This window comes from Ursus americanus, chromosome 6 (assembly GCF_024610735.1).
Source record: "Ursus americanus isolate L20-20 chromosome 6, mUrsAme1.1.p, whole genome shotgun sequence".
Lineage (NCBI taxonomy): Eukaryota > Metazoa > Chordata > Mammalia > Carnivora > Ursidae > Ursus > Ursus americanus.
In genome coordinates this window covers 51983323-51996866 of record NC_142132.1, presented here as the reverse complement: position 1 = coordinate 51996866, position 13544 = coordinate 51983323, and the positions used below count along the sequence as shown (strand labels likewise).

Genomic DNA, 13544 nt, shown 5'->3' with positions numbered 1-13544 from the left:
CTGAAATGTACAGTTTAAAATGGTTATGATGGAAAATTTAATTTACAAAAATCATTAAGGTGGTATGGTATGGCTGCTGTTTGTCCTAAGCCTACCTCCCTTGTATGACACATTATAAATTAAAGCCTTTGTTTTCATTTTCTTTGATTTCTTTTTTACAACTCTCTTAAATGCAAGGGCCAGTTAAGCTCATTACAAATCAGTTTTTTTTTTAAGGTATAAAGAGTTTTCCGAAGCTCTCCAAAGCCATGGAGGTATTTCAGTTCTACTGGCAAGTTCATCCAGTCTTATTTCCTTTCTGGTATACTAAGTTATGTTTTCTTCCTTTTGGCATCATGAAATCACATCTTCACGTAAATTTCCTCTAGTTCAGTCCTTTCTAGAGGTCTACTGGATAATAAGGTTGGTCTGAAATGGAGCTGATAGTGGCTAATTGTACTTTCCAGATCCTGGTCAGTTAAGGAGCTCTTGGCCACTTGTTCCTCTCAACCACTTTTGAGGGTCTTGCAGTGATTACCTCCATGAAGACTTCCACCTAGATGGACTGGCTCCAAATTAAACTCTTTGTTTAAAAACCTAGCAAAGTCATTTTATCCTCCATGCATGTGGGAGAAGAATAAAGTGCCATGACCTTTTTCCTCTCACAAGAAAACGACTCAAATTAAATATTACTACCAGAGCAATACATGATTAGGCAAAATACGTACAATCCCACATTGGATGTAGAGATTGCTTAAAAAATAAAACCTTTTTAAATTCTTTTTTTTTCCATTAAAAAATACCTAAGGTACAAAAAAGTGTGAAGAATAACACAAAATATACAATAAATCTAATATTTGGTTAAACAGAGCCATTTTAAAAAACTATTGCTCAGGTTTGACTGGCTTTCTCCAAAGTAAGTCCTACCCTTAAGGAATATGCATTTTGACTATGATGGAGTTACTGAAATAAGCATATAACCTCCTGAGGTAACTGAAAGTTGTAATTCTTAATAAATATTCTTAATTTTTTCATTAACTTTTTATTGTGGGGGAGTTGAATATAAAATATTAGTTTCAGGCGTACAACATAGTGATTTGACAATTACATACATTACAAAATGCTTACCATGGTAAGTGTAGTTACTATCTGCCACCAAAGCTATCACAATATTATTGACTATATTCCCTATGCCATGCTTATCAACCTCATGACTTATTTATTGCATAATTGTCAGTCTGTACCTCTTAATACCTTTTACCTATTTTGGCCAATCCCATTCCCTTGAGCAACCATGAGTTTGTCCTCTGTATTTATGTCTGTTTCTGTTCTGTTTGTTCATTTGTCTTGGTTTTTAGATTCCACATTTAAGTGAAATCATATGGTATCTGTCTTTTCCTGCCTGACTTATTTCATTTAGCATTATACCCTCTAGATCCATCCATGTTGTAGCAAGTGGCAAGTTTCAGTCTTTTTGTGGCTGAGTAATATTCTATTGTGTATGTATACCACATCTGCTTTATCCATTCATCTATCTGTGGATACTTAGGTTGCTTCCATATCTTGGCTATTGTAAATAATACTACAGTAAACATAGGAGTGCATATATCTTTTCAAATTAATGTTTTCATTTTCCTCTGGTAAATACTCAGTGGTAGAATTACTGGGTCATGTAATATTTCTAATTTCTTGAGGAACCTCTGTACTGTTTTCCATAGTGGTTGCACCAATTTATATTCCCACCAAGAGTGCACAAGGATTCCCTTTTCTCCACCTCCTTGCCAACACTAGTTTTTGGTTTTTTTTTTAATTTTATTTATTTATCAGAGAGAGAGAGAGAACACAGGCAGGGGGAGCAGCAGGCAGAGGGAGAAGCAGGCTCCCCACTGAGCAAGAAGCCCAATGCGGGGCTTGATCCCAGGACCCTGGGATCGTGACCTGAGCGGAAGGTAGACGCTTAACCGACTGAGCCACACAGGCGTCCCAACACTAGTTGTTTCTTGTCTTTTTGATACTAGCCGTTCTGACTGGTTATTCTTAGATTTTTTTTAAACTTACCTTATAGCCCTAGCTGTTGCATCTGAAAAGATAGCAAGCAGTATTTAATACTGCATAATACATCTAGGCAGAGTAGGTTTATGGTTAGCGTTTTTTCTTTCTGTTTTGAGAAATACTAGGTATTAAGGCTTAGAGTAGTTCAGGAAGGTGTCAGCAGGACAATGGATTTTGAGCTGAAACTTGTATGACTGAGTTGCTCTAAGAACTGCTGATGTTATACATAATTAATATTTGCTTTTTCCTCTCACAGATTTGGTATTAGGGGAAAGAAGTTACATTTTTCATCTTCTTATGCTCATAAAGCATCTTCCATTGCCAAATCTGCTAGCTTGTATTCTATGGACAGAGAAGAAGAAGACTGTGTAATCTTCTCTGAAGGAATAATAGAGGAATACTTAGCATTCGACCACACTGATATGTGAGTATTATGTCTTTTAAGCTTTTTACTCCCCTCCTATTTTTTTTATTTTTTTTTTAAAGATTTTATTTATTTATTTGACAGAGAGATAGGCAGCCAGCGAGAGAAGGAACACAAGCAGGGGGAGTGGGAGACGAAGAAGCAGGCTCCCAGCAGAGGAGCCTGATGTGGGGCTCGATCCCAGGACTCTGGGATCACGCCCTGGGCTGAAGGCAGATGCTTAACAACTGAGCCACCCAGGCGCCCCGATGTTTGTTAATATCTATTTTTTCTAAAGTATACTGCCAATATTACCTATAATTAGATTTATGTCACTTGGTTATTTATTTCCTATTACTTCTCAGGTATCTTGAGTTCACGTGCTTAGTTGATACAAATTCCTATTGCTTCCACATACCAGACTTCCTTACGTATTTTTTTCTGGCACCTGTCATTTGCCTCTTCCTGAGATTAAACATCTTAAATTGAGTTAATTTTTTTCTTCACGTAATTTGATATTACCTTTTGTAAATCATCACCAGTTAACTCATAAAAACTCTGAAACTCTTCAAAAGAACCTAGTTCTAGAGGTGTGAACTTTGTTTACATAAATCCTGTTTGAAAGGTATATACAGTTTATATAAAACCTTATACTTAGCACAGACTTTACAACTAATAATGCTTGTTTATATCCTTTCTTATTGTATTCTGACAATAGTTCTGTGACATAGATATTATTTATAGGATAGATGAGAATCAGAGTGGCTAAATGATTTGTCTGAGGTAAAGCTAAAACCTAAAACCTTATTTATCTTATACTAAATCCAGTGCTCTCTTCATTATTCTATGCTTCCTTTCTGAAATAGTAACTAACCTCTTAAGCTATTCCTCTAAGCCTTCAAAAGTTCCAGAATTGATAGTCATAGCAACACATATGGAAGTGAGAATTTCATTTTAGGCAATGAGGCCTAGTTAGGTCTAGTTAATATTGTGTCACATGATTCTGGAGTTCCTACCATGTTTCCTACTGAGCCGTGCTTACTCACGTGCTCAGTGTAAACAGTCCTAGGGTCAGCTAAACATAACCCAGATTTCTATACATAACACCACTGAGTTAGCTCATTGTTGCAAGAGAATCCTAAGTATGTACTTCTGGTTTTCTAGAGACTGTCCCCTTCCTCTTCGCTTCATCTGGCCTAGGTCAAATTATCTCTAATGTCTCTTCCTTTTCCTCAAATCAAAGGTCTTCTCCCTTGGTTTAACTTATAAAAAATAAAGTTGATTTAACTAATTTAAAATGTGATTTAAATGCATCATAGGTATCCTAAAGGCATTTCTTTCCCTTTTCCTGATAAATACAAGTTAATTTTCAGGTGACAAAGGAAGATCTTTTTTTAAAGATTTTATTTATTTTAGAGAGAGAGAAAGAGTGGTGAGGGGCAGAGGGAGAGAATCTCAAGCAGACTCTGTGCTGAGCTTAGAACCCAATGCAGGACTCAATCCCACAACCCTGAAATCATGACCTGAGCCAAAACGAGGAGTCAGATGCTTAGCCAATTGAGCCATCCAGGCACCCCAACATAGGAAGATTTTTAGAAAGGCAGCCTTCCCTTTAGAATTACCACTGAGATATTGATTTAAAAATGACAGAGTAGTTGAACCTTTAGAATGTTTCTAATGGGGGCGCCTGGGTGGCGCAGTGGTTAAGCGTCTGCCTTCGGCTCAGGGCGTGATCCCAGAGTCCTGCGATCGAGCCCCACGTCAGGCTCTTCCACTGGAAGCCTGCTTCTTCCTCTCCCACTTCTCCTGCTTGTGTTCCCTCTCTCGCTGGCTGTCTCTGTCAAATAAAGAAATAAAATATTAAAAAAAAAAAAAAAAAAAAGAATGTTTCTAATGGAAAAGATCAAGGGCCCAGAAATAAACCAAAACACCTGTACGAAATCAGGATATATGGTAATGTCAGCAAATGATTTTGATGCAACATGGAAAAACCATCTAAAAAAATAAGGTTCCTAACTTATCTTTACATAAAATAAATTGCACACATATAAAAAATTTAAATGTGACAAATGAAATCATATAAATTTAGAAGAAAATAAAATATGAAAGATTGTTTTTTAAAAAAATAATTTGGGAATAGGGAAGGCCTTTCTAACTAACCATAGCTCAAAATCTATAAGTCATTTAAGAAATTCTTAAAAACTACATAAAATAAAATTTCTACATAAAAGCCTCATAAATTCAAAAGACAAATGACAAACTGGCAAAATACTTGCAGTTTATACATACACAAAGACTTAATTTCCTTAATATGTGCACCAACAAGAAAAATAACAAGGACAAAACAGGCAAAGAACATGAATGGTTCACATAAAAAGAAAATGGATTTTATTTTTTTTAAGATTTTATCTGAGAGAGAGAGAGCGTGCAAGCAGGGGTAGGAGCAGAGGGAGAGGGACAAGCAGACTCTGCACTGAGGATGGAGTCCTACATGGGGTTCAATTCAACAATCCTGAGATCATGACCTGATCTGAAACCAGGAGTTGGACACTCAACTGACTGAGCCACCCAGGCACCCCAAGAAAATGGATTTTATTATTATTATTTTAAAGATTTTATTTATTTATTTGAGAGAGAAAAAAAAAAGTGTGTGCGAGACAGCACGAGTGGGGAGGAGGGGCAGAGGGAGAGGCAGGCTCCTCACTGAGCAGAGAGCCTGATGAGGAGCTCAATCCCAGGACCCTGGGATCATGACCTGAGCTGAAGGCAGACGCTTTATTGACTGAGCCATCCAAGCACCCCAAGAAAATGGATTTTAAATAAAGGAAATAAAATTCAATCTCATTCACGGTTAGTGATGCAGATTAAAACTATAATGAGATACTATTTTATCTGTCAGACTGGCAGAGAAAAAGATAAAGAAGTTTGATAATTCCTTGAATGGGAAAAAAAGGCATATTTTTTCAACACTGGAGATTTTTCCTCTTTAGAGGAAAGTGGGCAATATCTTTCCAATTGGAATGCATGCACCCTTTTACTCAATAATTGTTTATAGGAATGTATCCTACAGATATAATGCCCATGTAGCCAACGAACTACGTATAAGGATATTAAATGTAGTACTGACTATAAGAACAAAAGGTTGGTTGATCAGTAACTGGCCAGTTAGATATGCTATGGTATATCCAATGGAATATTCTGCAGCTGTTTTTTAAGAGGCATATTGATCTGTATTAAAACGGATCAAGGACCAGTTGCATTGTTAAGTAAAAGACCAAGGTGCAGCATGTGTATAATCTAACTATTTCTATGGACCAAAGTGTAATGTTGGCTTCTGGGAATGGTGACTGGGGGACAGAGATATAAACTTACTTTTCACTACATACATACATTTCCTTCTGTGTAATTTGAATTTTTTCATCATATGAAAGTGTTGTCTCCTATAATAAGAAACATAAATTTAAATACAATTAACACTAATCAGCCTTCTCTCCCACTTAATGCCCAGCCAACTCTTCCTGGGGGAAAGGAGAAGAGGAGAAAGTCTTTAGTTGCCCTGTATAAATATCTTAGCATCCTTCTTTCCTGCTTACAGCTTCCCATTTAATTCTTGAGACCTCTGCTACCCTAGGGATAATTTTCATTGTAGAGGCCTTAAAATATTTCTTCGTAGCCCGAGTGTTCTAGAATTTGCTTTGTCTTAATTTATAATCATAGTAAGTACATCTGTCAGCTAGAGGTGTTTTTTTTAAGATTTTATTTATTTATTCGACAGAGATAGAGACAGCCAGTGAGAGAGGGAACACAAGCAGGGGGAGTGGGAGAGGAAGAAGCAGGCTCTCAGAGGAGGAGCCTGATGTGGGGCTCGATCCCATAATGCCGGGATCACGCCCTGAGCCGAAGGCAGACGCTTAACCGCTGTGGCACCCAGGCACCCCTGTCAGCTAGAGTTTTGCCCCCAAAATACTGGGGCTGTTTGTACTCCCTGACGGAGAAGAGAAGACTTGGCTAACTCAGGGTTTCTGGCCTACAGATAGATACATAGTCTCCAGAAGAGCCTCAGAGTAGCTTCTTGTGCTGTTGGGCTCCCTTCCTTTTCCTTTCCAGCCAATTACCAAACGTTTAGTTGGATTAGTAAAAGTATACTATTTTCTAATGAATCATTGCCTCAAGTAATTATGTGGCACAGTTATATGTCCATCCTTAGCTGTTACATTAATATTAACCTAAATGGTATCCAATTACAACAGAAAGATTATTTCTGTATGCTTGTCATAGCTTAGTGCTCAATTGACAATGTTCATCTGTTTAAAGCTAAAAACTTTTAATGAGTCTCAGTCTTCTTTTTCTTGTTTTTTTTTTTTTTTTGGTAGAGTAGTGGGGTGAGGTGGAAATAAACAGGGAAATTCAGTCTCCTCTGTTGAGAACTCCCTTAGGTCACAAGGCAACTCAACGCATCTGCTAACATACAGATGCTGGGCCAGGGGTGGGGAAGGGCACACAAATCACACTCTTTAAGAAGCACAAAGGACAGTGGTGAACACTCAGTAAAGAATAACCATGAAGTCTTATTTGCTTCTGTTACAGGGAAGAGGGGTTTCAAGGAAAGAAATTACAAGCAGCTCCAGAGAAACAGAAATTAGGGTACCCTCCCATTGCTCCATTTTACTGCATGAAAGAGGATGTCCTTGCTTACGTGTTTGACGACGTGTGGAGCAAGGTTCTGAGCTGTATGGAGCAGCTGACACGTAGTCATTGGGAGGGATTGGCTTCTGGTAAGGATCTTTGTGAAAACAATATAAAAAAATAATTGTTTATGATTTCCAAAGCCTAACTAACTAGTTTATCAGATTATATGCTTCATTAATATAAAAGATTCTTATTTGTATTTCCCACAGACACTAACAATATTGAGAAAATACTTGAGAATGAGTAGATGAGTAACAAGGCCCATTCTATGATGACTAGACTGTATTTTCTTTGAATATAATTATTTGTGAGAAAAAAACATGTGCAAGTGGCAAATACATTTTAAAAACTGCTTCAGTTAAGAATAATTGGTACACAATAAACCATTCATATTTAAAGTGTACAATTTGGTAAATTCACCTATGTATACAAACATGAAACCACAAAACAGTCAATATAATGAACATATCCATCACTCCCAAAAGTTCATGACTTTTGTAATCCTTCCCTTCTGCCTTTGCCTGATCCACCATCTCCAAGTGACAACAAATGTGCTTTCTGTCACTATAATTTAGTTTTTATTTTGTAGAGTTTCATATAAATGGAATCATGGTATTTACTTTTTGTCAGCTTCCTTCATTCAGCATGATCGTTTTGAGATTCTTCCATGTAATTGTGTGTCAGCAATTTATTCCTAACAACTATTCCATTGTTTCATAATCTGTTTATCCATTTACCTGTTCAAGGACATTTGGATTGTCTTCAGTTTGGGACTATTATGTATAAAGCTGGTCTGCAAGTTACTGTATTAAGAGTTTTTTGAACATACATTTCCTTTTCTCTTAGGTAAATTTCTAGGAGTGGAATGGTCTGATTATATGGTTAAATGTATATTTAGCTTTCTAAGAATTGTTTTGGTTTCCTGTGTTACACAAAAAAATTTATCGTAAACTTAGCAGTTTCAAACAACACACATTTATTATCTCACAGATTTGTGGGTCAGAAGTCCCAAGAATGGCTTAGCTAGTCCTCTACTTAGGATCTTACAAAGTTGCAATCAAGGTAATTGGCCACGGCTAGGTTCTCATGTAGAGGCTCAACTAGGAAAGGATCTACTTCCCCTTTTGTGTGTTCTTAGAAGCATCTAGTTTCTTGCAGCTGTAGGAGTCACAGCAGCTTTCCTCTTCAAAGCCGGCAAGAAAGACTGAGAGCTAGTCAGCTAGCAAAATAGAAGCTTATATAACATAATACATTCATGGGAGTGACATCTCATCACTTTTACCATCATCTGTTGGTCAAGTCACACTCAAAGGGAGCAGATTCCACAAAGGTGTGAACACCGAGAGGTAAGAATCACAGACAGGCCACTTTAGAGTTTATCCATTACAATCCTTCCACTGGCCCCCAATGATTCATGCGTTCCCGCATGCAAAATATATTCAATTCCCAAGGCTTCCAAGAAACTCATCTTATTATAGCATTGGCTCTGAAGTCCAAAATATTATCATTTAAATCAGGCCCTGATATGAACAAAGTTCCTGATGTAATACATTAAGTAAAGCTACTGGGACACAATTCCTTTCCATCTATGGACCTGTGAAATTAAAGGCAATATACACAGGTATATAAACATCTAACTATATAATCCAGCCATTCCACTCTTAGAGAAAACTTACCTTACCCCAGCATACCCAACATATAATAGTGGGCCAGGGAAAGGATCACAGACATTCCAGATAAGGGGTATACTTCAGAAATGGAAGGTAAAAAAAGGTTCATAACAATTCTGAGGTCCAGTTGGGAAAATACTGGGAGTTCCAATCCTAGAAATAATCCTCTCAGCTCTGTTCCAATCTCTGGGCTGTTGGCTTTTGTTCTTGTTTGTTTGTTTTTAAGATTTTATTTATTTGAGAGAGAGAGAGAGTGAGAGAGAGCACGACAGCAGGGTGAGGGGAGGAGAAGCAGGCTCCCTGCCAAGCAGGGAGCCCGACGCGTGACTTGATCCCGGGACTCCAGGATCATGACCCAAGCCGAAGGCAGATGTTTAACTGACTAAGCCACCCAGTTGCCCTGGGCTCTTGGTTTTACCCTCTGAGTCATCCTTCCTTTTTCGTAAAATGTAGTGCATGTGTGCAGCTAAGTAGTTTTATCAGACTGCCTCCTGCCAATAGAATTTTGAGAGTCTGATAGCCTTCTTTCATTAAACTCTTTTGCCATCTAGGGATAAAGAATTTTCAAAATCATCAAGTATTGATTTATTTATATTTAATAATTTTTCCTTCACTTTCTCTTCCTCATCTCGTGTTTTATTCTAAGTAGCAAGAAAAAAAATCAGGCCTCACCTTCAACACTTTGGAAATCTCCTCAGCTACATAACCAGAATCATCACTTAAAAGTCCTGCCATCCACTTGACCACAGAAGACCATTTCACTAAGCTTTCTTCCACTAAATAAGAAGCACCTCCTTTCTTCCAGTTTCTAATAACATGTTCCCTATTTCCTTCTAAACCCTCTCCTACAGCATCCTTCAAATCCAGATTTCTACTAAGTCTGTTCGAGGCAATTTTTGCTTTCTCTATCATACTTCTCAAAATTCTTCTAGACTCTATCAATGAATCATCAAAAATGAAATTAAGGAAACAATTCATTTATAATAGCATCAAAAAGAACAAAATACTTAGGATAAAACTTAACCAAGGGTAAGATTTTACACTGAAAACTACAAAACATTATTGTAAGAAAATAGAGAAGACCTAAAGAATTGGAAAGTCATCCTGTGTTTATGGATTGGAAGACTTACTATTGTTAAGACGGCAATATTTCCCAAATAGATTTACAGGTTGAGTGAATGTGCAAAGTAATACTAAAAAAGAACAAAATATGAGACTTCACACTTCCTGATTTTAAAACTTGATACAGAGCTACATTAACTAAAACGGTATGGTACTGGCATAAGAAGTGATATACAGATCAACAGAATAGGATCAAGAGTCCAGAAATAAACCCACACATCTGTGGCCAATTGATTTTCAACAAGGGTGCCAAGACTATTGAATGGGAGAAGAATAGTCTCTTCAACAAATGTTTAAACAACTGGATAGCCACATGGAAAAGAATGAATTTGGAACCTTATTTCACAACACATATAAAATATCAACTCAAAATGGATCACAAACATACGTTTAAGAACTGAAACTATAGAACTCTTAGAAGAAAACATAGGAGTAAATCTTAATGAGCTTGGATTTGGCAGTGGATTCTTAATGACACCAAGACCATAAATAACAACAGAAAAATTGATACACTGGATTTTTTTTTTTTTTTTTAAAGATTTTATTTATTTATTTGACAGAGATAGAGACAGCCAGTGAGAGAGGGAACACAAGCAGGAGGAGTGGGAGAGGAAGAAGCAGGCTCACAGAAGAAGAGCCTGATGCGGGACTCGATCCCGTAACGCCAGGATCACGCCCTGAGCCGAAGGCAGACGCTCAACCGCTGTGCCACCCAGGTGCCCCCGATACACTGGATTTTATCAAAATAAAAAAAAATATGTATCAAAGGGTGTTATCAAAAAAGTGAAGACAACCTACAGAATGGGAGAATATAAGTGTGAATCATACGCCTGATAAGAATCTAGCATTCACAATATATAAAGTACAATTCAACAACAAAAGGACAAACAGCCCAATTTAAAAATGGGCAAACAACTTGAATAGATATTTCTCCAAAGATTACGCACGGCCAATAAGCATATGAAAAGATGTTCAACATCATATTCTTTTGGGAAATATAAGCCAAAACCAAAATCACAATGAAATACCACTTCATACCCATTAGGATGTCTATGTTAAAAAAAAAATGACAATAACAAGTACTGGTAAGGGTGTGGAGAAATTGGAAACCTCATACATTGCTGGTGGGAAGGTAAAGTGGTGCAGCCACTGTATAAATGGTTTGGTAGTTCCTCAAAAAGTTAAACATAAAATTACCCTATGACCCAGCAATTCCATTCAAAGGTTTATAACCAAGAGAACTGAAACCATATCCACACAAAAGCCTGTGCATGAATGTTCACAACAGCATTATTTGGAATGGTCAAAAAGTAGAATCGGGGGTGCCTGGCTGGCTCAGTTGGTGGAGCATGTGACCCCTGATCTCAGTGTTGTGAGTTCGAGCCCCATATTGGGCATAGAGATTACTTAAAAATAAAATATTTGTCACATATACAATGGAATATTACTCAGCTATCAAAAAAAATGATTTCTCAACATTTGCTGCAACATGGACGGCACTGGAGGAGATAATGCTAAGTGAAATAAGTCAAGCAGAGAAAGACAATTATCATATAGTTTCTCTCATCTATGGAACATAAGAACTAGGAAGATCAGTAGGAGAAGAAAGGCATAAAGAAAGGGGGGGTAATCAGAAGGGGGAATGAAGCATGAGAGACTATGGACTCTGAGAAACAAACTGAGGGCTTCAGAGGGGAGAGGGGTGGGGGAATGGGATAGGCTGGTGATGGGTAGTAAGGAGGGCACGTATTGCATGGTGCCCTGGGTGTTATACACAACTAATGAATCATCGAACTGTACATCAAAAACGAGGGATGTACTGTATGGTGACTAACATAATATAATAAAAAAATATTATTATAAAAAAATAAAAAATAAAAAAGTAGAAACCCAAATGTCCATCAGCTTGAATGGAGAAACAAAATTCGGTATATCCAACTGTTATGGACAGAATCATGTCCTCAGAATTTATATGTTGAAGCCATAAACTCCAAGGTGACTGGAAATGGGACTTTTAGGGAGGTAATTAAGGTTAAATGAAGTCATAAGGGTGGGGCCCTAATCGTATAGAGTTGGTATCCTTATAAGAAGAGGAAGACACATCAGAGCTCCCTTTCTGTGCATGCACAGAAAAGAGGTCATGCAAGGACAAAGCGGCCTACAAGCCAGATAGCACCTTGATCTTGGACTTCTAGACTCCAGAACTGTAAGAAAATAAATTTCTGATATTTAAGCCATCCAGTCTGTGGTATTTTGTTATAGCAGGCTAAGTAATATACGATGCAATGTAATATTATTTGTTCATAAAATAAAGTAATCCTGCATGTTTCAGCATGGATGAACCTTGAAAATATTATGCTAAGTGAAAGAAGCCAGACACATACAGCCATATATTGTATGATTTCATTTGGATGAAATGTCCACATCCATAGAGAAAGAAGGTAGTTAGTGGTTGCCAAGGGATAGAGGAAGAAGGGAATTGAGAGGTACGTGGTATTTCTTTGGAGTCATAGATATTTTCCGAAATTAGATAGTGGTGCTGGTTGCACAACATTGTGAATATACTAAAAACCAATTAACTATATACTGTAAAATGGTTAAAAATGGTGAATTTTATGTTATCTCATTAAAAACATTTTTTAAAACTTTCATCCTGTATGTAAATGTCTGTTAATGGTTAATTCTTTTTTTATAGATATGAAAAAAATTTTAATTCAATGTATTTATTTATTCTAAAAACAAAAACAAAAAACCAAAAAATGTTCACCCATTTCTCCAATTCCCCACTCCCTGCCTCTAGCAACCACTTATCTTTTATCTATGAGCTTTATTTTATTTGTTATTAGATTTCATCTACAAGAAAGATCATATGGTATTTTTCTTTCTCTGATTTACTTCACTTAGCATAATGCCCTCAAGGTCACAAATGGAATGATTTCATTCTCTTTTATGACTGAAGAATATTCCATTGTATATATACACCACGATTTTTTTTTAACCATTCATCTACTGATGGACACTAAGGTTGTTTCCATATCTTGGGTGTTGTAAATGAATTCTGCAGTGAACATGGACATATATCTTTTCAAGTTAGTGTTTTTATTTTCTTCAGATAAATACTCCGAGGTGGAATTGTTGGATCATGTGGTAGCTCTATTTTAAATTTTTAAAAACACTTTATTTTTTTTAAAGATTTTATTTATTTAAGAGCAAGCGAGAGAGAGAGAGAGAAAGCACAAGCAGAGGGAGGGTGAGGGGCAGAGGAAGAAGCAGGCTCCCCACTAGCCCAGTGTGGGGCTCAATCCCAGGACCCTGGGATCATGACCCGAGCTGAAGGCAGATGCTTAACCAACTGAGCCACCCAGGTGCCCCTATTTTTAATTTTTTAAAAGACTATTTATTTATTTATTTATTTATTTATTTATTTATTTATTTATTTATTTATTTATTAGAGAGAGCAAGTGAGCACTGAGCTGGGAGGAGAGGAAGAAGCAGGTTCCCCTCGAGCAAGGAGCCCAACACAGGGCTCGATCCCAGGACCCTGGGATCATGACCTGAGCCAAAGGCGAACACTTAACCAACTAAGCCATCCAGGAGCCCCTATATTTTTAATTTTTTGAAGAACATCC

The 13544-nt window shown here is 37.1% G+C and overlaps 1 protein-coding gene across 7 annotated transcripts in view; it reads left to right on the top strand.

Annotated features, from left to right (window-relative positions):
• The window catches only part of FAM149B1 (family with sequence similarity 149 member B1), a 76027-nt gene that overhangs the window by 31633 nt on the left and 30850 nt on the right, over positions 1-13544 (top strand). For 5 of the 7 annotated variants that reach the window (XR_015724823.1, XM_087863038.1, XM_087863039.1 and 2 more), the window contains exons 6-8: positions 2288-2455; positions 7022-7209; positions 10476-10631. Coding sequence is in view for 6 of the 7 variants with exons in the window: in XM_087863038.1 (XP_087719164.1) it covers positions 2288-2455; positions 7022-7209; positions 10476-10631 (512 nt within the window). In the remaining variant the exon portion in view is untranslated. The remainder of the gene's footprint in view (positions 1-2287; positions 2456-7021; positions 7210-10475; positions 10632-13544) is intronic. The other 2 variants (XM_045783510.2, XM_045783509.2) reach the window with 1 other exon arrangement.